Below are 23941 nucleotides of genomic sequence, written 5' to 3' on the forward strand. Positions count from 1 at the left end.
CACTGTCTTTCCAAAGAGCCTGTGGGTACATGTCTTGCTTTGAACCCTGAGGCCTTCTTCTGGGAATTCCCTGCAACAGGCATGTCACAATTAATATGAGCACTGGGTTTCTCATCTAGCTTCCTGTTGGACCTCGAGCAGCGGGTGGAGGAGAACATTGTCATCTCGGATGTGTGCGATATTGTCTATCAGCATACGGTTAACCACTTCTCTGTGTACATCACCTACGTCTCCAACCAGACCTACCAGGAGAGAGCTTACAAGCAGCTTCTGTAAGTGCCAGTGCTTGATGCTAAGTTATTGTGCAAAATTGCATGAGGTTTTGCTGTAATTTTGATATTTATTAGAAAGGATTAGGTGGTACAGAAAAGGATTTCCCATGTCACTGATTTTTTACTGCACCTATAAAAAGAAAACACAACTAAAAGGCTTTATAGCCAGGGTGGGGTGATACAGTGTGCAGGTATCATACCAAGTAAATTCAGAGCCAGCATTTTCCAACTGTGGGAAATATTCGTGGTGTACACAGGGACACACACAGTTTAAAAATACATCTATTTTACAAGCAAGTACAGGCAAGAGATTGAAAGCCCAAGAATATAATACATATCTCTGATGACAAGAACACCCAGTGTTTTTCCCAGGCTGCTCAGCAAGGCATTTGAGTTTCCCAAAGCTGTGATTTTTTTTTTGTGTTTCAGAACAAAATTTTCTTAAAAGGAAAAATAAAGTAAGCTATTAAAAAAAAAAAAAGGGCATTTTCTTCATGTTCTGGTGTCACACACACAGACACTACCTAGGCCTGAGGATAACATGCAAAATATTTTTGCATTATTTTTCAAGCTTAGCAAGTCTTTTGATCCAGTAGGAACTGTCTTTCCCCGCTCAAAACAAAGAGTGCCCTCCAAGCTTGTCTTCAAGCAGGAGAATTGTCCTAGATTCTTTCAGGACAGCCATTGCACATACTGAACTGTATTTCCTGCCCGTAGCAGCATGTAGTTCAGGGGAGTGTAACAAACCCTAATCCTATCCTTTCTTTGCTCTCCAGCTTTTGAGGAACAAAAAACCCTGACACTTTAAGGGGCCTATGTTATTCTTGGCCAACTGTTGTCTCCAAAAGGAGGGTACCGCTGGGTTTCCTTCAGTCAGAGGCAAGCAACATAGCAGCAGAATATGAACAGTTTCCCTAGACTCATTAGCTAAACACTCAGAAGTGAAGCAGCAATAGGCTGGATTGCTTGGGCTTGAAAAGGACCTGTTGGAGATAGCGGTATTCCTAGATATGAATTTAGAAGGCAGCATTCTTTCTGTCTGCAGGAGAATATAAAGCAAACTGAAAGGAATAGACTTGTTCCACAGGCTCCTAGCTGGCACAGCAATTCTACAGCACTTGGTTGAACTCAAAGTCTGAGGTGCGGTCACAGCTCACCCCATTTGGTTGTTCCTCAAATGCACTCAGGTTCATTCTGCTGTGGCTCTGGAGAGCCACACCATCACATAAGTACCTGCTGTAGCAGGCAGAACTGTGTACAATGGCTTCTTTTAGATGCTGCAAGTCACACACAGTAAAGACAGGTTTTGCACAGTTAGCAACGTCTTCACATCCACGCTGTTTCTGCTAGCCAGGACTCCAGCAGTGTAAGTCTTCCTCAGGGCCCTGCAGTTGCCAGGAACCATTGACTTTGACTATGGCAGCTGGGGCTTTTAGCTGCTCTGTACAGCTGTGTTCATGGTCCAGCAATACCCTCATCTGCTGCAAACCATCAGGGTACGGCCCATGCCCTTCTCAGGCCAGGTAATGATTTCCTTCCTCCAGCTAAGCAGCAGCCAGGAGTAGCCAAGCCTGAGCTGTTTTGTGGCTTGTCTTGTTCTTACGGCTGAGCAAATTTCACCTTGTCACAGAGTTCCAACTGTGTAAAAATGTATAATTATGCCTCTGACTCATCTACTTGGACACACACCCCATTCACACGCACCTACGCACACAGCGCATGCTGCTGAGCTAGATGTGCTAACACATGTGAACACTACCATGGCTTCTACATTAAAAGTCTATTTTTTTCCCTCCCCCAACACTATAAATAGTTCTGGATTTAAACTAAAATACACCTGGAAGCATTCAGTCCCCTCTTCTCTCTCACTGGGAGAGGCCAGGCAGATGCTGTCTATGCGACTAACCTGCTTTTGGGTCACCAGCCACATACCAGAGGCTCAGGCAGAGCAGCACTCAAAGCCCTCACATCTTTGTTCTCTCTCCTCTCAGGCAGGACAAGCCAGCTTTCCGAGAAGTGATCTCACAGCTGGAGCTGGATCCCAAGTGCAAAGGCCTGTCCTTTTCTTCCTTCCTCATTCTGCCATTTCAAAGGATCACTCGGCTCAAGCTGCTGGTACAGGTAGAGATTTGTGCTCTTCTCTCTCTTCTGAGGGTCTTCTGGATCACTCCATTTTTCTTTTCAGCAGTTGTGAATGAGGATTAGATACAGCCACAGTCAACCCTAGAGATGGATGAAGCCTTTCCACAGAATTAGACATTATGAACAGCTATGGGAAAGATTTAGTCACTCAGAGACCATCCCCAAGCTAGTGTTGAATTTGCCACATAGCTTTTACTGAGAAAGAGCTGTCTGTTAGTGCCAGCTCCATCTATTTTTCTTTTCTTTTTTTTTTTTTATATATATAAAATAAGAGTCTGCCTGCTATATTTCTTTTAGATATAAGGTCAGATGGGACCAGGTTTTAATGAGAAAGAGGAACTAAGAGGTGAGAGTCACTGTACTCTGTTACCTATCCTGAAATGAGGCTGATGGCCAGAAATAACTCAGAGGCTAGTTTGACAGTTTCTGTGCTGTCAAATTGGGATCAGAATTAACCCAGCTTTTCCTCCCCTGCAGAATATTTTGAAGAAAGTGGAAGAGAAGTCTGACAGGGAAAACACTGCCCTGGATGCACATAAAGAGCTGGAAACAGTAAGTCTGAGCTAAACTGAAGGCCATTAAGATGAAACCATCATGTTCATTCCTCCCACTTTCCCCTCCATAAAAAAAAGATGTACAAACTACATTAACTCCTGAAGCTCTCTCTTTAAATCCTGTCACTGTGTTTCAGGAGTAATATTTTTTTCCTGAAGCCTTTCTTGTTCTCAAAGATAGACTAATCCAGCAGCACTTAGATGTCAGTGACAAGGAGTCCCTTGCTAACAACAGATGTGTATGTTTCTGCTGTAGGAAAGGGCAGAGAGAATGTTTTCCCTTGGGGAATTCAAGATTACAGGTTGTTTTTTGCAGATAGTTGAAGGTGATGGATCTCACTGAGGGATGTAATTAGCCACATCAGGCAATAGAGCACAACTGTGTCAGGCTTCCTCCAATGCAGTACGCTTCTTCCTCTGACCTAGAATAACAATTTCTTAATGAAGTACTCAAGCCTGCTTTTAGCCGTCTTCCCTGAAGCTAGTAGGTAGCTGTGGTGTTCAGTTGTGTTAGTTACTGCTGCACACAAAACAACAGGAAAGCATTGGGATGTTTTCCATCTGACATGGTCAGACGGGGCAATCCCACCTCCAAGCTACATATCTCAATGGTCACTGCATGTAGGTGGCAGCCGCATGGAACAGTGTTTGAACCCTTCTTCATCAGAAGCTCCGAACATCTCAAGTCCTGCAGTTCAATATAAGTATTTGAAGTTGAAAACTGTGCTAGAACATCAGCCTGAGGAGACAGTTGTAGCTTCTGACTGAAATACTAGAACAAAACAGGCTCCTAGATGTGCCCTGGATTAGTGTAGGAAGTGTACACTTCAGAGATCACTAGCGATAAAGACAGAGACCTTTACAATGAATTAAGTTAGTGTTTGCAGAATCACTCTTGCATCTGGTAGCAATGTTTTTTTTCCATTGGTCAGAAGCCTGAGGAAAGCTGTTCCTGTAGCATGCAGGTAACTACAGCTGCTGATGGAAAAATGCTCTTTTTACATTCAGTGGCTGCTAACACACCTGATGGGTTTCTTAACTGCCTTTGCATGGTTACTTATCTGTAAGTGTTGGAAGTTTAGATGCCTAAAGTCCAGCTAGGTACAGGCAACACAGCAGGGGTCATCTGGTGCTTATTTTCCCTGTAGGTATCCCTATTCAAGAGGGACGAGCTCATCACAGTTTAAATTGCTGATATTCTGGTGGGGTTTGAGTAGCAGAAACAGAGCACAAAGTGAAACTTGTTCTTTGGTGTGATTTTTCTACCTAGCCAGTTCTCAAGAGAGTTGCTCCTTATGAAACAGGCAGTGGCATCTAGGTTAAGGTCCCTGTAATGGTGTACTGCTCGCACGCTGGTTGTGGGTTTTCAGTTAAAATTTGTGCTCAGAACACAGCTGGGCTCTGTATGATAAATGTCTCTTACGCTGGAACATTTCATAGCCTTGGCATCTGATGCTGCTTGGCAGAACCACAGCATTTGCATCTTTGAAATTAAGATCTTTGGCTTCATTTTCTTCTTGAAGATGATATTGTGCAGGTACAAGTGTTCAGGACAAGGAAGATGAGATACATGGCAAGTCAGGACCTGGAAAATGAGATATATTCTGTGCTGGGCAACAAGGACTATTGCTTAATACTTTGTTTCAGTAACTGAATGCAGCCATCTAACATGTCCTCTGATAGCCAGCCAGCTATAACACCTTCTGGGTATCTGGTGAGGGGTTTTCTTTGTTGTTTTTGTTTGGTTTCCCCTCTTTTTTTCATGCAAATACAGTGCTGACAGAAGAGCTTGGCTGGGTCAGTTCCTGATACAGCAGGGCACTTACCCTGTCACAGTCAGGCCTTTCTGTGCTGTTCATCATCGCTTACCAGTGAAGGCAAATCTTTGTACACTCTTTCTCCCAGGTGGTGAAAGCATGTAATGAAGGTGTCAGGAAGATGAGCCGAACAGAGCAGATGATCAGCATCCAGAAGAAACTGGAATTCAAGATCAAGGTATAAACACAGGCAGATCACCCTTTGCAGACAGCAAACCAATAGCCTCCAACTGTTGGGTAGACATACATGGCAAATAGTAACCTAGTTGCCCTTATTTCAGTGTGTTCAGTGGTAGCCTGGTCCACACTGTCCCACTCCAAAGACTTTGAAGGGAATGCTGCTGCATCCGTGTGATCTCGGTGCACACATGCTGCAGAGGTTGGGGGCAGCACTGAGGCCGATGTGTTGTGCCTCTATGCAGATTTGACGTGCCGGCATCAAACCACCCTAGTGCAGTGGGTGCCCCCTGCTCCAGCACTCTATTCTGGCTCTTCCTCTCACCTCCCTTCAAAATGCAGGTCAACTCTGAGCTATTATTTCACATTACAAATTACATTGAAGGAAGATGAAACCTTACAAAGCAAAACACTTTAAAGCTGGAAAACACCAAAATAAAGACTGCCCCACCATTTTAATTCATCCATGCATGTATGCATTATGTACAGTCTCTAATTACCTGCTGATGATGCATTTTGGCTCTACTCAGGGAATGGCCGAGTCCATATTTAGGGGTGTTTGACCGTGTCTCATTCATGCCATGAAACTTCAGTGCTGAGTATAGACTTGCCAGTTCTTTTCTAGAGCACTGTGGAGATGCTTCTCAGATCCATCTGCTTCACAGACTTTAAGGAGTGTATTTCATGTACCTGAACAACCAAAGCAAAACCAACAAAACAGAACAAAGCAAGACCATTTGTTTGGAAAGCTACACTGGGTGAACAAGAATTTGTTTTTCCACTCAGGGCTAGACCACAGTCCACAGGACAGCTCTAGTCTGGGATAGTTACAAGGCTGCCCTCATCTCCTGTAAAGCTGAGGCTGTAATGACAGGCTTGAGCTGGTTCATCCCTGGAGTAGCTCTGCCTTAGGAACCATTCTCCTCTGGTGAAAAGAGTGCAAGAGTGCAGAAAGTCAGACTGTGCCACCGTGCATGTGATGAGCACAGGGGTGGAGTGAAGATGGAAAGAGCAGCAGTTACATAGAAAATTCCCAGTATTTCAGTCATTTGACTGCAAGTGTAGTGTTCTTCTAATATAAGAGGTGCTGGACTTCTTGTTTTTAACACAGTGTGTGCCAAAACTCTAGCAGAAGTGCTGTTGCAGCTGCATGGACAGTATCTCCTCCTACCTGGAATAGACCCAGTGAGTAAGGACCCACTTAAGCTGGGGGGTTTTGTAGCCGAAGGCAATATGCATGTGTTGCCAGAATACACAATAAAGGTCTGGAAAGGCTCAGTCCAGGTGATGACATAAGGGATCTCTCAGAGACAGATCAGCATGTGCAGATCCTGGTGTTTAAATCCAGCACTTGGCACTCCAGCATTGCTGTCCTTTAGTGTCTGGTCACTTTCAGGCTCCTGCCATACCCCTGAGTTTTATTACACTCTGAGCCAGGCTGCGGTGTGAATGACAGAACAGGCTACCCTCTCTGTGCAGCTCTGCTCCAGCTTCTGCACCGCAAGCTGTGGTGATGTGAGCTCGCCATCCTTCCTTTTGCATCTCTTGTTGCTTTCAGCATGTTGACCACATAAACCCACATGGTTTTGCTGCTCTCCTGATCTTTGCCATCTTTTCCTCACTTCCAGTCTGTGCCCATCATCTCTCACTCCCGCTGGCTGCTGAAGCAGGGGGAACTGCAGCAAATGAATGGTCCAAAGACATCACGAACGCTTCGCACCAAGAAACTCTTCAGAGAAATCTACTTGTTCCTTTTCAATGACCTGCTGGTAATCTGCCGGCAAATTCCTGGGTGAGTATAAAATCTGGGAAGTACACAGGGCACTTCCTTATTCCTGTTTGCCCATGGGTTTATCTAAGCTGTGATGCTGTGTCCCTGTCCTGTTCCCCAAGTACAGGGAGGCATCCTGGCCTGACCTGTACATCTCCCTCCAGCAGTCACCCTGCTTTTGAGTACAGTTGACTCCTCATGGGTCAGCTTTCTCCAACCAAAAACTGATGGCAAAAACACCTTTGATTCCAGGTTTCCCAGCAGGATAAGCAAACAGATATCCACCAGTTTCTGCAGCAACAAATCACATCAGCTGGTGGGCTGGCCCACCTGTCAAGGGATTTTTGACTCATCACTGCCTCAAGAACAGCTCAGATTTAGTCAGTTTAACATCTAAGAAAGCAGTCTAGAAAACATGAGCAGCAGGGAGGAGTATACATTTAGGCCTGATGCTAACAGTTCTATTTGACATGCTGTAACCTGCCTCAGGAGGAGAACATCATTGTGCTCAGGATTAGGTCTTGCTTCACTCTAGTGAAACAGAGCAGCACAGATGGGTCCAGAGAACAGCGTGTTCTTTGTCACACTGACCAGACTCACCAGTAGGGAGCATCTTGCCAGTCCAACATTTCTAATAAATATGTCACCGCAGTGTCTGATGCCTGGAAATATTTTGCTTCTGTGGCAGCCTGTATCCAGAAAACACAGAGGCATTTCACGAAGAGGAATGAACTGAGCCTCACAGTCCCCTTTGAGGAAGCACTGTCTGTGTTTTGTACATAGAGAGCTCAGAGCAAGCATTTGGGCCATAGGAGATGCCTAAGGCAGAGCAAGGAGAGGGTTTCTTGCTTTGCAGTGGGTTTTCATAACCGCACACCTCTTCCCCCACTAGGACATCATTTTGCTCCTGCCATGCAGTAGTTCATGGTCCATGTCCTCAGTACAGTTCTGGGTGGCTGAAGCTAAAGTCTCCTGGGATAACTGCAGTTTTTCCCCATCTCCTCTCTATTGTCTCCCAGGGACAAGTACCAAGTGTTTGACTCTGCTCCTCGGGGGCTCCTTCGGGTAGAGGAGTTAGAAGACCAGGGACAGAGTTTGGCCAACGTCTTCATCTTGAGGCTGCTGGAGAACGCAGATGACCGGGAGGCTAGCTACATGCTGAAGGCATCATCCCAGTGAGTACAACAGTCACCCACCCACCAGTGCTCAGGAATGCCCTCTCCTTACACCCATGCCTGGGCAGCACCCTGCAGCACAGGGACTGGCTTACCAGGGTCAGGAAGGAAGAGATCCCACTGCTGGGCCTACAAACCTCTCTGTCCAACGTGGCTCCTCTGAGGCTGCCTTTGACCTCTTCTGCTGACAGGCACTAGTGAACCAGGCAGGTTTCCCTCCTGTACAATGTATTTGTAGCATCCACGGTGGAGGATGGATGGGCACTTTGCATTCTGGGACAGAGAGGTCAGAAACCGGCCTTGGCACAGGAGCCCAACTGATTTATAGCCCACGTCATATTCACAAAGTAAAATCAAGGATACATCCGTATGCTGTACACTCCAAAGATCAAGGCTGTGCTCAGCCAGCACTATGAAGTGGCTCCTGTTTGTAAGGCAAAGGTGGGAGAAGCGGCCACTTCCTCAGCGCCTTCCACAGCTGATGCTGATCTTGCAGCCCTTCTGCTGCTCGAGGCCTCCTTGTCTCCTTGGATACAGTTTTTCTTGGCTCACTGATTTTACACTTCATGTTCCAACAAGCTCAGACTGGGCAAATGATTCAGCTGCACCAACACAAGCCTTACCTTTGACCCAAGCCTTACCAGCCCTGCATTTTCCAGGCACAGTGTCTATGCCATTATAGGTGTACATGTACCACCAGCTAAACAGCTACTAGAGATGATGTGCACTGCAAGCTTGGTGTTATTTTGCTATCAGTTGTTCAACATCCATATTGCTTAATGAATGCCAGGCCCAGCCCACCCTGACCCTCCAGCACAGTGCAGCACCAGCATCAGACAGACAAGCCCCTAGTACAGTGAGTGAGCAACTGCACCTTCTCCCCAGGCACGTGACTGCAGCTTTGCTGTACTGAAAATAGAGATGTCAGTCATGTTATGGAGGGCAAGCGCACATGTGACGTCTATGAGACTTCACTGTGCAGAGAACGATAAACCAGGCCGGGGTTTGCCCCAGCTCAGGGGAGGCAATGGCACTTCTACATCCTGTTCCATCTTCATGATGGCTGCAGTGAGTATGAGATCCAGCACATATGGTGACCTGCCTGGTGGCAGCTTGCAGCTGATGTCCTGGGTGGGCTCTGCTAATAGCTGTCAGTGCATTTGGACACAGCTAGTCAAAAGGGCAGGACTGGAGGACAGGTTGAGAGGAACCAGGGGCTGCAGGCAGGACCCAAATAGCCCTGCGAGGAGCTGTGTGCAAGGCCAGCCTGCAGATAGGGCCACAAGCACAGCAAGACACTTGGTTTGATCTCTAGGTGTCAAACCCTCAGTTCACAGCGCCCTCATCCTGCACATCTCCATGGCATGAGAGGCTGCACTTGACCTGCAGGTGTCCTCTGTGGTCCTTGGCATTGTGCTTCATCCCTGAAGCACGAGATATTCCCAACCCTGTGGATCAGCCTGCCGGTGATCGTCCTTCACATCTCCCTTATAGGCCTCTCTCCTCCCAGAAGACACTCTGGTGGTTTTAGATGTGTGTCAAGTTCAGGCTTTAGAACTAGCATCAGAGAAGGTACAGAGCTCTGGCTCCCGCAGGGCTGGAAGCACCGCTGGTTCTCCAGGCAGGAGCTGCAGCCTGTGGAGGCGAGCTGCCTGTTTCCAAGCAGGGCTGAGGGAGCTCCAGGCACGGGGCTTCTCCAGCACAGTGGATCTTCCCCCCTCCTGCTGCAGGCTCAGGTTTTGCATAGCAGCGTGCTGAATATGCTCACATGGGTTTCTGTCTCATCTGCTGCCAACCAAGCAGTACCCTTGGTGTGCTGCAGCATTTGCAAGTGAATTCATCAGTTCTGTCCTTTAAACGTTCCCACGCAGCAGCTCCAAGCATAAATGAACCTCTAACTGCTTCTCTGCAGGAAGAACTGCTCCTATTGACCCAGCCCTGGTTAAAGCGCAGAGGATGCCAGGCCTCCCAACCTGCTTCTGGCTCTCTGAAGCCAGGCTGCTCCCCAAAGCAGGATCTTCCTCCTCTGGGGACAGCAAGCAGAGCCCAGGGTACGGGATGTGTGACATCCCAACCACTGCGTGTGGAAGATCTCAGCATCGCGTGGGAAAGGCAGGAACTGGCATGAGAGAAAGAATTAGGAGCCCAGGGCTGGCTGGGCAGGAGAGCTGGCTTGCTATGACTGTCCCATACTCACAGCTTTGGTTTGTCTCCCCTATGCAGGAGCGAGATGAAGCGCTGGATGATCTCACTGGCCCCGAACCGCAGAACCAAGTTCGTTTCATTTACATCCAGACTTGTGGGTAAGAGACACACCATGGGAGCCATGTGCTCTTCACCCCTCTACCAGGGCACCTTATTCTGCCTTCATCTCAGTCCAACCCCAGGCTTGGGGCCTCTGCTGAAGCTGGACTGTCCCTAGCACCCCTTGTGCTCCTACCACCCATAGCCACTCGTCTGCGGGCCTGGCCCTAACCTTGCACCCCTCCAGCCTGGGCTGGGCTGCACCAGTGCTCCCCCTTCCACCCAGGCTACTCAAGGGTGGTACCGCAGTGGTGATGCTCGCCCAGCTCCTTTCCCCTCAGAGATGCTTCCCTGGTCCCTGTGACTGGAGCACCCCTTGTCCTCCATGGGGTTTCTTACCAGTTCAGAGGGACCATCCACACAGTTGATGGTCCTACAGCAGAATCCATCTCATTCCATCCCTCACTCTTGCCCTGTTCCTGGCAGACTGCCCACAGATCCAGTGTGTCCACCCGTACGTGGCCCAGCAACCAGATGAGCTGTCCTTGGAACTGGCTGATGTCCTCAACATTCTGGACAAGACAGATGATGGTATGAGGGACAGGATGGGGGTGTCTGCGGGAGGGTGGGCTTCGCCCTTGGCAGACAGAAGGGGCCAGGCAGGGAGAGACCCATCATTGGCATCACAGCTGAGGAAACTCAGAGCAGGAGGGGGGAAGCTACTGCCTCCTCCTGACACTCAGAAAATCCAGGTAGTGCTGGCTGGCACAGCTACCCTGGGACTGGCCATGGGCCGTGGCAGGGCTGACACAGATGTAACCCAGACCTGTTCTTACCTTGATGATGCTTCACAGACACCTGGTCCTGGTCTGTGGGGCACACTTGTAGCTGATGGACTCAGTCACACTGGATTTGTGCTGGGTACCACTCCTGCAGCACCAGGGGCACTCAGTGGCAACAGTGCCTGCTTTGTGCTGGCATCCCTTGAGCTAGCTGTCCACATGGTGCTGCTCAGGCGAGCGGGCCTCCTCGGCCAGACGGACAAACTGGGGCCACTCCAGCACAGGCCTCCAAGCAGCTTCCAGAAGGCACTGCCAGCTGTATAGGCTCTTCTCAGCACCGCTGTCCCAGCATAGGAGCAAGGATCAGTCATTTATGCCTGTCTCTGTCTCTGCTCAGGCTGGATATTCGGAGAGCGTCTTCACGACCAGGAGAGGGGCTGGTTCCCCAGTTCTATGGGGGAAGAGATCCTGAACCCCAAAATCCGAGCCCAGAACTTGAAGGAGTGTTTCCGGGTGCATAAGTCGGACGACAGCCAGCGGAGAAAACTGGGCAGCAGGAACCGCCAATGACCATTGGCATCCCTGAATATCTGAAGAACCTCTGGGAGAGGAGCAAAGGACAGAAACTCAGCTGGGAGGATATGGTGATGGTGTGGTGGGCCATGGTGCAGGACCTGGTGTGCCAGAGCAGGCACACGCACCCATGAACAGACAGTCTGCAATTCCTGGGCTCCCTGCGGCACTGACGCTTCCCTGGAGATCCATGCTCCAAACTGGCTTGGATAACACTTTTCCAGGCATTCTGTACAGCTGCAGAGAACACAAGCCAAGCGAACACAGCCCAAAGGTGCCGGCTGGCTGATCCTCATTCCCTGCACACATGCTAGCTGGGGCTGGCTCGGGCTGCCTAGGAAAGGCACACGGCCACAAGCATAATAAGCATTAATGTTGCCCAGTTTGAGCACTTGCAGCTCACCGTGACTTTTACAGTTTGGGTCACTCCTAAAACACCATCTTAAAGGGATAAAGCTGAAGCAGAAGAGCTGTCTCACCACCTCTATACAGCCCATCAGCACCAGGCTGGGACAAGCCCCAGTAACTCCAGCGGTCCTGCTGTGGAGCCACTTGGGCCCATTCCCATGGGCAGACCCCAATCTGCTTCCAGTCAAATGCTCCACACCCAGCTCTGCTCCACCAGCACCCCAACCTCGCCAGCCCTGACCCACACCTGCGCCTGCCAGATGGCCTCAGAGCATATCGAGGCCCTGCCCATAGCTCACCCCCTCTTCCACAGCCAGTCCATCCGCAGGGCCCTGGCCCCACATCCTTTCCTGGTTGATCTGGCACTTGTGGTCTCTGCTACTCACTGCTGCTGAGGCAAAGGGCAGGGTGGCTGTGCCAGCGCTTCCCCGCACACCACCACGGGAGCACCAGCAGCAGGTGAGTGACCTTACCCCAGTAGCTGCTGTCTCACACGCTGTGGGAAGCCCAGCGATTGCTGCCTGCATGCTTATAACCCACGGTGCGCCGCTGCCCGCACAGGCGGAGGGCACCATCTGCCTGTACAGCCACACCTCCATGTATATACACCAACCCCGTCGCCAGGCCGCGCAGAGCCGGGCAGCACTCCTCCTTCCTTGCATGAAGCCCAGGGCACTGCACTGAGACCAGCCAGAGGACGGACCCACGGCAGTCGCCTGTTGTCCAACAGCCTCGCTATGAACAGTCCCACAAGCGGCCGCAGTGGCAGGCCCCTTGGCTACAAGCTGGTCCTGAGCTGCGGCCAGCATGCATCAGAGCAATGGATTGCTCGGCATCTTTCTGTGCCACTGCAAAGGAGTCTTGCAAGTGCCGTGACCTGCAGTGCTGCACGCTCCTGCAGTCCCATGGCTGTGCTCCAGAAGGGAATGGAGAAGAGTTGCCTGCCAGCAGAGCCATGCACAGAGCAGAGCCGTGGGGATGGCAGCCTGGGGAAGCAGAAGGGATCAGGGAGTTGGTTCTGGTTGGAACTGGTCTTTGGGCCACCCAGGACCAGGTTACACAAGGGGCATGCAGGCAGAGCCAGGTGACGGAGGACTGGGGCTGCCACCATGGTCCTGAGATGGGCAGCTCTGCACTGGGCAAGTGGCTGCAGCCCTGGTGGGACCAAAGCAATGAAGGGAGAATGAAATTAAACCCCCCCCTCGGGCCCAGGTCAGTAGCACCAGGTTAGCAGTGACAGCAGGGCTGTGCTTGCCTATAGCACCCCAGGGAGAGGGCCCCAGGGCAGCTCGCACCCCCCAGAGGCTTCTGGCCCCTGCTGATGCCCAGCCCAGAGCTGGGGGCCAGGAAAAGGCCGCAGCCTCCAACCTGGTGCACTGGACTTATTTAATGGAGACACCCCAAGTCAGACACGCCCCACACACACATTGCCCCCCAACAGCACCCTACAGTCAGCTTTTGAGTACAACCAAGCGTCCAGCTCAGGGTCCAGACCTTAAGGCAGCCACAAATTCTCTAATGCAAAACCCAGAGGAGCTCCAGCTCCAGGAAATCCTTAAAATGACCTGAGAAGTTGTCACATAGCAGATCTTACAGCTCCACAGCCCAGCAGCCAGCACAGCCCAGGCACTGCTGCCCCAATGCCTGCCTGGGATGTTTCTCCGAACACAGAAATGCTCCCTTACCCATCAGGAATAGCTATTTCACCAGTGGAGGGGCTGACCCAGGTTTCCTGGTACCGGGATGCTGGTTCCTCATCGCATTTCTCCAGGGAACAAGGGCTCAGGGCTGCCATGCACCATGCCATGACCCACCACCAGACCCTGGGACTTGCTCTGCCCCCCTCTTGCTCTGTTGTGATCTTTTAGGACCCCAAACCATAGGCACAGGCTGTGTGTTTTCAGGCACCAAGTGGCATCCAGTGTTACCTCCTCAGACCCAGCCCTGCACGCCTCCGTTTCCGTGGTCTCAAGTGTTGTACAGGGCCAGTCCTGGGGCCCACATGCACGGGCTGGAGCCCCCCCGGCCCCACTGGGCTGCCTCAGCGAACTGAGGGGAACTTCTTGTTGTCTTGTTTTCCTGTGTGATGAAATGTACCTGAGCGAGCCAGCGCCAAAGCCACACGTGTGCGTCTCCTTCCTCCCCAGACTCCTCCAGTGCAATTGGTGGGGGGCAACGGGCCCAAACACAGGGGGTGGGAATGGGGCTGAATGCGAATGTGGGGTCGGGTGAGACAAGGGAAGTATCAGGGTGGTCTACACCAAATGAACAGCGCTTCCCAAGGACACCTGCACAAGGTGATGGCCAGCACCATTACCAACAACCAAGAGAGCCGGTGCCAGCTCGGAGCCGCTCACTGCCGGAGGTGCCCCCGACTGCTGTGGTTGAGCCTGCCAGGTCTGTGTGCACCCCAAAGATCCATATGCCAAGAGCACAGCGCACTGGGAGCAGCTCTGCTGCCCAGCGCAGAGGCTGGAGTGCCTTTGCTGCATCCCTGCCAGCGCGCCTCCCCAGGGAGCCCAGGCAGACGGGCAGCAGGAGCAGCCAAGGGCTGGTGTGTTACAGAGAAATCGTTTATTGAGTTCAGGAGGCAGAGAACTTTCTCAGCATGATGATGACCAAGGCCACAAGCACAGAGGTGCCCAAGAGGGAGGCGATGACAATGGCACCAATAGCTCCAGGTCCCAGTGACCCTGCAGGGACAGAGAACAAGATGGTATGAAATCAGCATAGCCAGTGGGTCCCAGGTGGGAAGGACTAGGGGGATCAGCCCCACACCAGCATGTCCCTGGCCACGGGGTCACACTCCCAAGCCCCATGCATTGCCCATGATGGCCCATGATGTCCCAGTGCAGCTGAGGTGCAATCCTGTGCCCCAGTGGCATTAAGCCCTTGGGCAGGTGGCTGGAGCCAACCACTGCTCCTTAGCCAGTGACCAAGATGGCTACCACACAGCAGGTCTTTGGCACTCAGCTTTCCCGTTACTGCCCACACCAAGAGTTGCTTTGCTCAAAGCACATTACAACAGGCGTTTGCTGTAGATCAGGAGCCAGGGAAGGTGCTCACACTCCCTGTTTAAAGAGCTTGAGGCATATTCTTGCCTATTCCCCCCATCCCCAGCAGTGTGGCTTGGGTCAGGCCACCTCAGGATTCTCAAACCCCTCTTGGGAGGCAACAGGCCCATAAAAAGCAACTGCAGAGCAAGAACACCCTCAGCCTGGGCTGATCCCCAGAGCACCCATGGTGCCGCCATGTACCGTCCCCAGCATCCAGCCGGTGCAGGTGAGTGGTGTCCTCAGGCTCCAGCTCAGACGTGTATAGGGGGAAGGCTGTAGCATCCGAGAGCCGGGCTGTGGTGGTGTCCATGGGGCCGGCTCCAGAGGCCAGCTCGGGTGGCTCGTTCCAGAGGGTGGGCACTGGGCCCTGCGGGTGCTCTGCTGAGAAACAAGGACCCATGGTCACCCCGCTGCCTGCCCTGGTGTGGATGCAGGGGGACCCGAGGGCTTCAGGAGACTGCAGAACACCAACACTCAGAGCAGCCAAAGGCGGTGCCTGTGCCCCAGGGTACAACCACTCTGCCACAGGCTCTGAAGGCCTCCTGGTGTACACACAGCACACGTGGGACAACAGGGAGCTCCCCGCAGCCTCTGCCTGTGCACCACCATCCACAGCCAGCCTGTGGATGCCCATGGGACTGGGCTGACACATTCCTGCAACCTGGACACGTGTTGGCCAAACCCACATCATCTCAGGGCCCTTCTGTGCTGCACCACCGGCCTGTGCAGTGCAGGGTGCCAGAGGTGCCGGCAGGGCACAGGACACGGCTTCCCCAGGCAGGAGCCCCACTTCCCTCTGCCCACCTCCACGCCATGCTGGGGAGATGAAAGCCAGGCTGGGCTTCGTTTGATGTTACCATTCACCTCCTGTTATTCCTTCCCCTGTGGGGTCAGGGACCAAAGCAGAGAGCCCTCCCTGTCTGCGTGTGGCTGAGCCGAGCGCTCCCTGTCAATGCCTGGCTTGTTCAGGTGGGCCCCGGCAGGAACAGGAGACATTCCACAGCTCCTTACTGAAACCATTGGGAATGTTGCACTGGGATGGGGAAAAAAAGGGGGGAGGGGGGAAACAAACAGCATACAGCACCAGGGCCCGTTTGAATGAACAGGGTGGGTATCAGGGCTGGGAAAGGGCATCAGAGGAGTTGGAGCAAGCAGCCTGGGGTCTCTGGGCCAAGGCACAAGGGTATGCTGGGCATGCCAGCTCCAGCATGGTGCCTCTTGGGGAACCAGCGGCACTCAAAGCCTTGTCTCAGACTCTCCCTGGTGCCCCAGGAAGGTGGCAGCAGCACATCTTGGCAGCACCAGCCCTAGAGCTTTAAGTATGTGGAAACCTCCTTGCCTCCCGCTGGCAGCTGGCACCTTATGGGAGGAGAATGAGCTGAAGACTCAATGCTAATGGGTTCCACTACACTTGGTTCTCCCATGGGAGCCCTGCATCAGAAGGAACAGGAACACCAGCACCAGAACACTCACCTTTGCTGCCGGAAGAGACCCAAACAATAAAACTTACTGCAGGGCTCACATCAGAGCAGCTCCCACCATCCCCAAAGCTATCCCAGGCTGTCTGCAGACCCGGGAACATGACAGGGTTCCAGATTAGTTGTGGAAAGGCCTTTCTACAGCCATAAAAGTGGCAGAGTTTTCAGTGAGACAGCTGCCAGGTTTAACCTGCCCCAACAAGCAGTGAGAGACAAACAAGCCCCCAGTTTGAGAGCTGTGCCTGGTCAGCATGCTGTGGCTGGCTGACCCAGCACATGGCAGCAGCAGTACCATGTCCTCCCATGCTTAGTACATCTGCGGTCACTGTGTGCATCAGAGGTGGCGTCTTCGGTCCCTGGTACAAGCACACAAGAGGCCTGTGCTCCATGAGGGCTCCCCACGAAAACCTGAGCCCTTGGCAGGGCCCTTCTCAGCCTGTCCTGCAAAACTAACCAGATGCTGGAGATTCGCATCCCATCCAGAGGCTCTTCTGGAAGGTACCGATTTCCAGTGGACTTCTCTTCTATAAATCCTGCAGTTTGGCTACATCTGGAGTACTGCATCCAGCTCTGGGGTCCCTAACACAAGGGGGACATGGAGCTGTTGGAGCAAATCCAGCAGAGGCTATGGAGATGCTGTGAGGGCCAGAGCAGCTCTGCTCTGGAGACAGGCTGAGAGAGCTGGCCTGGTTCAGCCTGAAGAAGAGAAGGCTCCTTAAGGGGAGACCTTAGAGCAGGTTCCAGTGCATAAAGGGGCTACAAGAAATCTAGAGAGGGGCTTTTTATAAGGGCAGGCACTGACAGGACAAGGGGGAATGGCTTTAACCTGACAGAGGAGATACTGAGATGAGACATTAGGAAGAAGTTCTTTACTATAAGGGTAGTGAGATACCAGGCAGGTTGCCCAGAGAAGCTGGACAGGGCTTTAAGCAACCTAGTCTCACGGAAGGTGTTCCTGGCCTGTGGCAAGGTTTGAAACTGGATGATTTTTAAGGTCCCTTCCAGCCTAAACCATTCTCTGATTCTGTGAAATCTAGAATTTAGTGGGTAAATGTACCGAAAGTAACAGGGGAAAAAAAACAAGCAGAGCTGGGGCTATTTAGTTTGCAGCAGTGCCTTTAGGAAGCTGTTGGTCTAGGCACAAACTAAACACACATAATGCCTGTGAAGCCCTGGTTCCAGGCTGCTTTCACAAGCAGAGCAGCTCCACACAGAAGATCCACCTTCCAGCTACAACCTTTCTGTGTCAACACCACCAGGACCAGCACCAACACTGCAGCCATTCCTAGCTGGCAAGAGACACCGTGCTGGGAGGATGTCCTTGCACTTCCCAAGAATGTTTTTCTCTCCAAAGCCAAGAGAGCTGAGTGAACCCTCGCATTAACTGGGGGGAAATGTTAGCTCAGATCATTTATAACAGATGCAGGCACCATTCAGGGGGGCTTTAGGATCTGGACAGGGTCTTCCCAATTCCCCATTCTCAAATGGATAAGGAGGGAGCGCTACCCTTTCCAACCACAATGCAAAGGCTGTTTCTCTAACCAGACCCACAGGTCCTGGAAAGTTTCCCTGTCCCCTGTGCATCCAATTCCTAAAAATTTATTGCAGCTCTCTCTAAGCAGGGCACAGACCTTATGTTTGATACCTGAGTAAACAGTCTAATTTGTTTATGATCTCAGTGATTTTTAAGACCTGTATAGACTCCTGGATGGCTTCTGGACATGTATTTTGCTAATTCCCCTCATCGGATTAAAACACGCTTTCAGTTCACCCACACAGAAGGGGAAGAGTGTGCTACACATGCATTTTCTGTCCCAAGTCCTTGTGGTTTTAACTTAACGGCACTTCAACCAAGGCAAACATAACTCCTTTCTGTTGCTCTAGTGCCTCACTAACAGAGTTGTCAGCAGAAGCTGCAGAGTCGTGCACATACATAAAGTAAGATAGTCGCATACGAACATCAGCAAGAGTCAGGGCTTGCTGCTGGGTCTCCTCTTTAGTTCCTGCACCTCGATGCTGCCAGTCCCTCCAGAGCAAGCTGCTGCAGCCCAGGAGGGCCTGTTTGGAACCAGTGCTTTGCTTTCCAAGACTCATTTTTGATTTTCCCTCTTAAATAACAGCTTGTGCCCTCACATGCCTCCATTCCTCCCCATTTGAGAAGCCCAACCACCCATCCAACTACCCCCACACATCCAGTGGGTTTAACAACTGGAGGAGTTGTGCCTCCACCCCTCTGCAGTCATCACAGTGAGCATCAGTGATGCTGCTGCTGGATGAGAGCTGCAGATCCACAACAGAGCAGTATGAAATGCCACACTCCCATTTCAGTCCTCTGGTAAAAATCAGGAAAGGTGAGACAGAAGAATAGAGCTTATGTGTCAAAACCCAACACACTATTAATAAGGTCTCAAACCTAAGACATGAATGCCCTTCCAGTCGCCTGCTGGATACAGTCTCAACAGACAGGCTCCAAGTACAGGCGCGGGACCCAGTTCAGAGGTTCGACTCTCTGCTCTGCTGCTGCTGTTCTGTGGTTTCTCTGTGCATGAGCAGGAAACCAGGACTCTAAATATGATCTGTAAGAGAAGCAGCATCAGAGCAACCAGGCTTGGCCACCTGCACGGTTGGCAACATCCTGATTGTGAAGAGGAGGACACAGTCTGTCCACCTGAACAAATGCCTCCAAGTGACAGCTCCAGGCTCAGGGTCAGCCTTTCACTGGGAAAGGGCAAGTCACATCTGGTTTTGGTGCCGTGCGTAAAACCCCAAACACATTGCGATCACAAGTGAAGGGGTGCAACCGAGAGCTGGCAACCAAGTATCAAAGCAAGGTAGTGCATGGTGTCCCTGTTCAACCAGGAGCTCTGCAGAAATAAAGAATTACCAAGAAATATGCTCAAAACCTCATCACAAGACCAGTGATGGGTGACCTGGGTGATAGCCATGAATTAGCTGTGCTGGCATCAGTCTTAGGACCAGTCCTGTCTCTAGGAAAACCCAGTGGGTACACTCACACAGTCTGTTTACCCCAGAGCAACTCAGCAGGCACAGTGGGACTATCAACACACATGGGTAACCCCACCACCACTCCAAGGGCACAAAGAGCCTTGGTGCTTGGTGCTCTGAAGGGAGAGAAACCTCGACCCTGTGGCACAAAGCAGCTCTCCCTCAGCATTAACCCTGTCTCAGCACTAAAGCACAGACTGAGGGCAGCTGTTGTTCCACTTGATAAAACACACAATTTGAGGGCACTCAGGAGAAAGACATGGAATAATCTTGGTTACTGGGGTTTTACTGGGCAGAGGTGGAACCTGGGAAAAAAACAGACTAAAGGTATTCCAGTGGTTTAGAACAGGCCAGGTAGAGGGTGGCACCTCCTCCTTTCCATATGTTAACACTCCAAATTGCCTTATTCTAAGGAAATATCTATACATCACCATGTCTTCTCCCTCTCTCCAGCACAGGTTAGTTACAACTGAGGACAGGAAAAGAGAAGAAAATACGAGTTTCTTACCCTTTAAAGAAATACACTGAGATTTGTGAATGACTAGGGACCCAGCAGGACTTGAGCTATATGGGCTGTAGCCAGATCTAGACAGGACGATGCCAAATGCAACTTCATGAAACCATTATTTCCATGCTCAGGGAGAAGGTGGGTGAGCTGCCAGCAGTGTGACACGGTATTCAGCACTCCAGATAACTGATGGCTGAAAGAAGACTGGAAGAGTCTCCACCAGTGACAGCTTTTGAGGAAGCTGATCAAATCTGAAGCGTCCTTCAAGACACCAGACCCTTGCCCACAGGCAGACAGCAAGACCTCAAGGCAAAGCAGATGAGGCCACCTAAAATCTTCATCCCTGGAGATCCCTCACCAGGACCGATACTGCTCCTCACAGAGGCTGGTTTCAGCACCTCCTCATCCTCACTCTCTACCTCCAAACTCAGTAGTAACCTTAGTTGAGAGCTGGTACTAGTGTCAGTAAGTTTTAAGGAGTAGTGGTAGAGAGCAAGGTTGGGTAATGGTCTTAAAAGACTTGCAGTAAGTCTAAACAGGCTGTTGCAACAACTGCATCTTTTTAAGACGTGCCTGACAAAACCTATTTACTACTTATCACATTCTAGTAGTCAAACTCTAAAAACTCCCTAATAGACTTTTTTCTCCTATTGTTGAGAATGAAGACGCACAAGTTTCTATGTATGTTTTCCTTCAGCAAGTCTCCTGCTCCATCTTTTTCCCCTGTATGCATTCTGGTGTGTTACTGCAGTACAACATATAACCACATCAGCTCAAAACAAGGTAATTCATAAGCCCACAGAGTTTATATACTAAATATATACATGGTTCAGAAGGCAAGGCCTTGCAAAGGCTTTTTACTGACTTCCACTTGAAGCTCTGAATCCATCATGCAAATTGAAGCTGGCTTTGCTGATAGCAAAAAATGAAAATCAGCTCTTCACAACCCTCCTGCACTCTAGGCCCATGTGCTACTTGGGTTTGGAGGCAGCAGAAGCAGAGAAGATCTGGGTGTGCAGAAAGTCCTTAAGCTGGCTCTGTTTCCTGTTGCACCTAGATGATGTGGACAAAGAGCATTAAAAACTCAGTCAGTTGTGTTCCCCCCATCTTTGACAAATGGGACATTGGAAAGAGCTCAGTAACTCTGAAGAGAAATTCACACTTTCTCCAGGCACAGAGCACTGTCCAGGAAACCGGAACAGCTGGGCAAGAAGCCAGATCAAGGTACACAACCCACCAGCACCCCAAAACTGCTCCAACTGCTACATCCATATGAGAACCTCAACTGCCAGTGGAGATCCTTCATGCCTTGCTGAACTGAGCACTTACCCAAGGCTTCTGGTACCAGGTAGCTCCAAGACCCCACTCTGATAAAATTAAACAATGAAGATGGGAAGACTCATTCTGGACCTGGGGTCTGCAAGGTTGGCATCAGCTACAGCCCCCTCCGAGGCAGATTCCGCTCCTGCCCATCATGGAAGGCATGAGGTGCTGAGATGGGAGGGCAGGGGCTGGGTGAACTCTGAGGCCAGCAATGGGCTGTCCAGCCCCAGGTGGCTGCAGCGGGCACAGGGCCAGGGCAGGGATGAAAAGAGGCCTTCATGGGGAACACAAAGGGCAGCCTGTGATGTGCGAATGCCGGAGCTGGAGTGTGGAGCAGCGCAGAGCACTGCGGCTCTGATGAATGTTAAATAAACTTGTTTACAGAAAGGCAGGGCTGCATGTGTACGCAGGCAGAGCAGAGGGCTGTCTGCATGCTCTTCCCTTCTTTGTCTGCCCAAGGCAGGAAATTTCCTTTGCTAATGGGGTGAAAAGGAGAAAAAATTCCACTGTGCACTAAAAGCCCTGGTTTTGGGGTAGGCAACTTCACTTCTAATGCAGTAGAAAATCGTTCTGCTCCTGGGATGGCTTCCCATATATGCTGGTCCCTCATGTCCTGCTTTCAGGTAGCAGAGAAACTTCTTAAAGGCCTCAAGCCTCTAAAATGCCACAGAGAAAGCACGGAGACTCTCCTACACCCCAGGATCCAAATGCTGCATTCATCAGTACAAAACTTGGGGAGCTACTGGCCTCACTGCACACACGTGACTCACCCAGAAAAGGAATCAAGTGAATGTGGAGTATTTCACAGAAGCAAAGTGACACAGGGAGGCAATGACAGCTACAGACCGTAGCTGTGATGCTGAGCCAAGGGCAAGCACACAGGAAAGCTGGCAAGGCCAGGGGCAGAGCAAATATGCACCAAATACTGGAAACAAAACAGTGTAAAAGGAATCCTAGCTCAGGCAGGAAGCAGATTAAGTTTTCACGGAAATTAATCACTTTCTGCAGAGTGAAGTACTGTTACCAGTTAAGACCTTACCTGGTTTTGGGGAGGAGTACTGACACTGCTTCTGGGAACATGAGCAAGCTACAAACTGAAACTGTGGTTCACCAATTAATATTTCACTATACAGAAATCAAAACTCGGGGTTTGAGAGGGAAAACATCACTTCTTAGTGCTCATTTCTTGGTTATTTTAAAGGTTTTCTAGCAAGAAGGCATCCTAGAAGGGAAGGATCTGTGGCGGAAATATCAGCCACAGTAATTCTGTTCTTGCACCCAGCCAGGTGCAGTGATAAATTCCCCTACCCACGTGAAAGCTCCTTTAATAAGAAATGGATGGCTGGTCAGGATCTCCCTGCTAGGCAAGATGCTCATAAACTGGGAGGGGACTGTGATCCAGCTTTGCTCCAGATCTTGGAAGGCAGGATGGGAATTCAGGAAAACAAGTGCTGTGCTCTTGCCTATTTTCTTGGCCTGAGTGGTTCCTTCGGCCTCACCTCCACCTAAAGAAAGAGGCTTTGAGGGAAGCAGCTCCTCATGAGTTTCCGAAGGCAGAAGCAGATAAGGCTGGAATTACTAGTCATCTCCCTAAAAACCAGCGCCTCACAGGATCAGTGTCTCACCTGCTCCTGTTCCCATCACCTCACTGGAGTCAGAGTCACATGCACACTTCCCAGCGCTGCCACCTGCCCCAGCACATCCAGCTCCAGACAAATTCCATTTAGATGCACGCCTCAGCTTTCAACCAAGCTGAGTATTCACAGACACTTTCCCATTTCTACTTAGAGCAGCAGTTGTGAAGTGCTCTGCTGTAGCAGGAAGCATAGAAGGAACCAGAAACTGGCACATACGCTTTAGCCAGAGATAAGTGTTTCTTTTCATGACTTCCTACCATTAGAAGCTAACAAACAGCCTATCCCATCAGCTGCTGAGAACTCTCCATCTACATGTCCTGATCTACTACTGCCACTAATGCTCATGTAGGTGCTACTGCTTTTCTGCTTAGGAAAAATTACAAAGGATGTTCTCCCCAGCAGCTGCTTAGTCTCAGCGTGGTGAACACATTCTCACCACAAGCGATCCCAAAACTCGTTTCCATTAATTGTCACTCAATAAATACAGACTTTTTTAGAGGAGGGAGAGGAGGTATGCAATAGAGGAGAGGCAGGCAGGTTAGTAAAAGACCATCTACGCTTTTGGGCTTGAAATGCAAACAAAGCTCCTTACCTGCCAGCACACCAGGGACCAGGATGCCACACAGCATTAGCAGGACCAGGTGAAGGACTCTGTGGTAGGGCATGGCTTCCCTCAGGAAAAGCATCACCAGGAATTCTTAAAACTCTTCAGAGTATGAAACAACTTGGGAATTTCACTGGTGCAACAAAATTTTGTCCAGCCAGGTTAAGAAAGATTTAAAAGATTAAAAAATGAAGAATTTACTTCGCAACAGCAAGTGGATGGAGTGTGTGCAAAGCCCAGCAGAGACTCACTCGCTCCAGCTTCTGGAGTACACCTCCTCCTGAAGGCAGCTCCACCCTCTAAGTTGTGCCTAAAACCCCATAGGCAGCCCAGCCATTAGGCATCAGTCACCCTGCCAGGCCAGTGCACACACAAGCAGTTGCTGGCAAGCCCTTCTCAGTGGACACAGCAATG

At 50.7% G+C, this 23941-nt stretch overlaps 2 protein-coding genes across 3 annotated transcripts in view; one reads left to right on the forward strand and one right to left on the reverse strand.

Annotated features, from left to right (window-relative positions):
- The window catches only part of NGEF (neuronal guanine nucleotide exchange factor), a gene marked incomplete at both ends in the record, with an annotated part of 37354 nt that extends 25850 nt beyond the window's left edge, over window positions 1-11504 (forward strand). Inside the window, 9 exons of the mRNA XM_080623313.1 lie at window positions 120-272; window positions 2264-2393; window positions 2892-2966; window positions 4874-4963; window positions 6591-6754; window positions 7753-7908; window positions 10132-10211; window positions 10639-10743; window positions 11332-11504. Coding sequence (XP_080479439.1) covers window positions 120-272; window positions 2264-2393; window positions 2892-2966; window positions 4874-4963; window positions 6591-6754; window positions 7753-7908; window positions 10132-10211; window positions 10639-10743; window positions 11332-11504 — 1126 coding nt within the window. The remainder of the gene's footprint in view (window positions 1-119; window positions 273-2263; window positions 2394-2891; window positions 2967-4873; window positions 4964-6590; window positions 6755-7752; window positions 7909-10131; window positions 10212-10638; window positions 10744-11331) is intronic.
- Window positions 11505-14498: 2994 nt separating this feature from the next.
- On the reverse strand, window positions 14499-23645 carry SNORC (secondary ossification center associated regulator of chondrocyte maturation; the record flags this gene model as incomplete). Of its 2 annotated transcripts, XM_080622559.1 has the most annotated exons (3): window positions 14499-14608; window positions 15173-15352; window positions 23516-23645. In XM_080622559.1, 3 exons carry the CDS (start codon window positions 23607-23609, stop codon window positions 14499-14501), a joined length of 384 nt encoding a protein of 127 aa, XP_080478685.1. The 2 variants fall into 2 exon arrangements, with proteins under 2 accessions (XP_080478685.1, XP_080478684.1); XM_080622558.1 differs by lacking the exon at window positions 23516-23645 and having other exon boundaries at window positions 15173-15662.
- Between the last annotated feature and the right edge of the window lie 296 nt (window positions 23646-23941).

The sequence above is a fragment of the Psittacula echo genome (assembly GCF_963264785.1).
Source record: "Psittacula echo genome assembly, chromosome: 7".
NCBI classification, from domain to species: Eukaryota; Metazoa; Chordata; class Aves; order Psittaciformes; family Psittacidae; genus Psittacula; species Psittacula echo.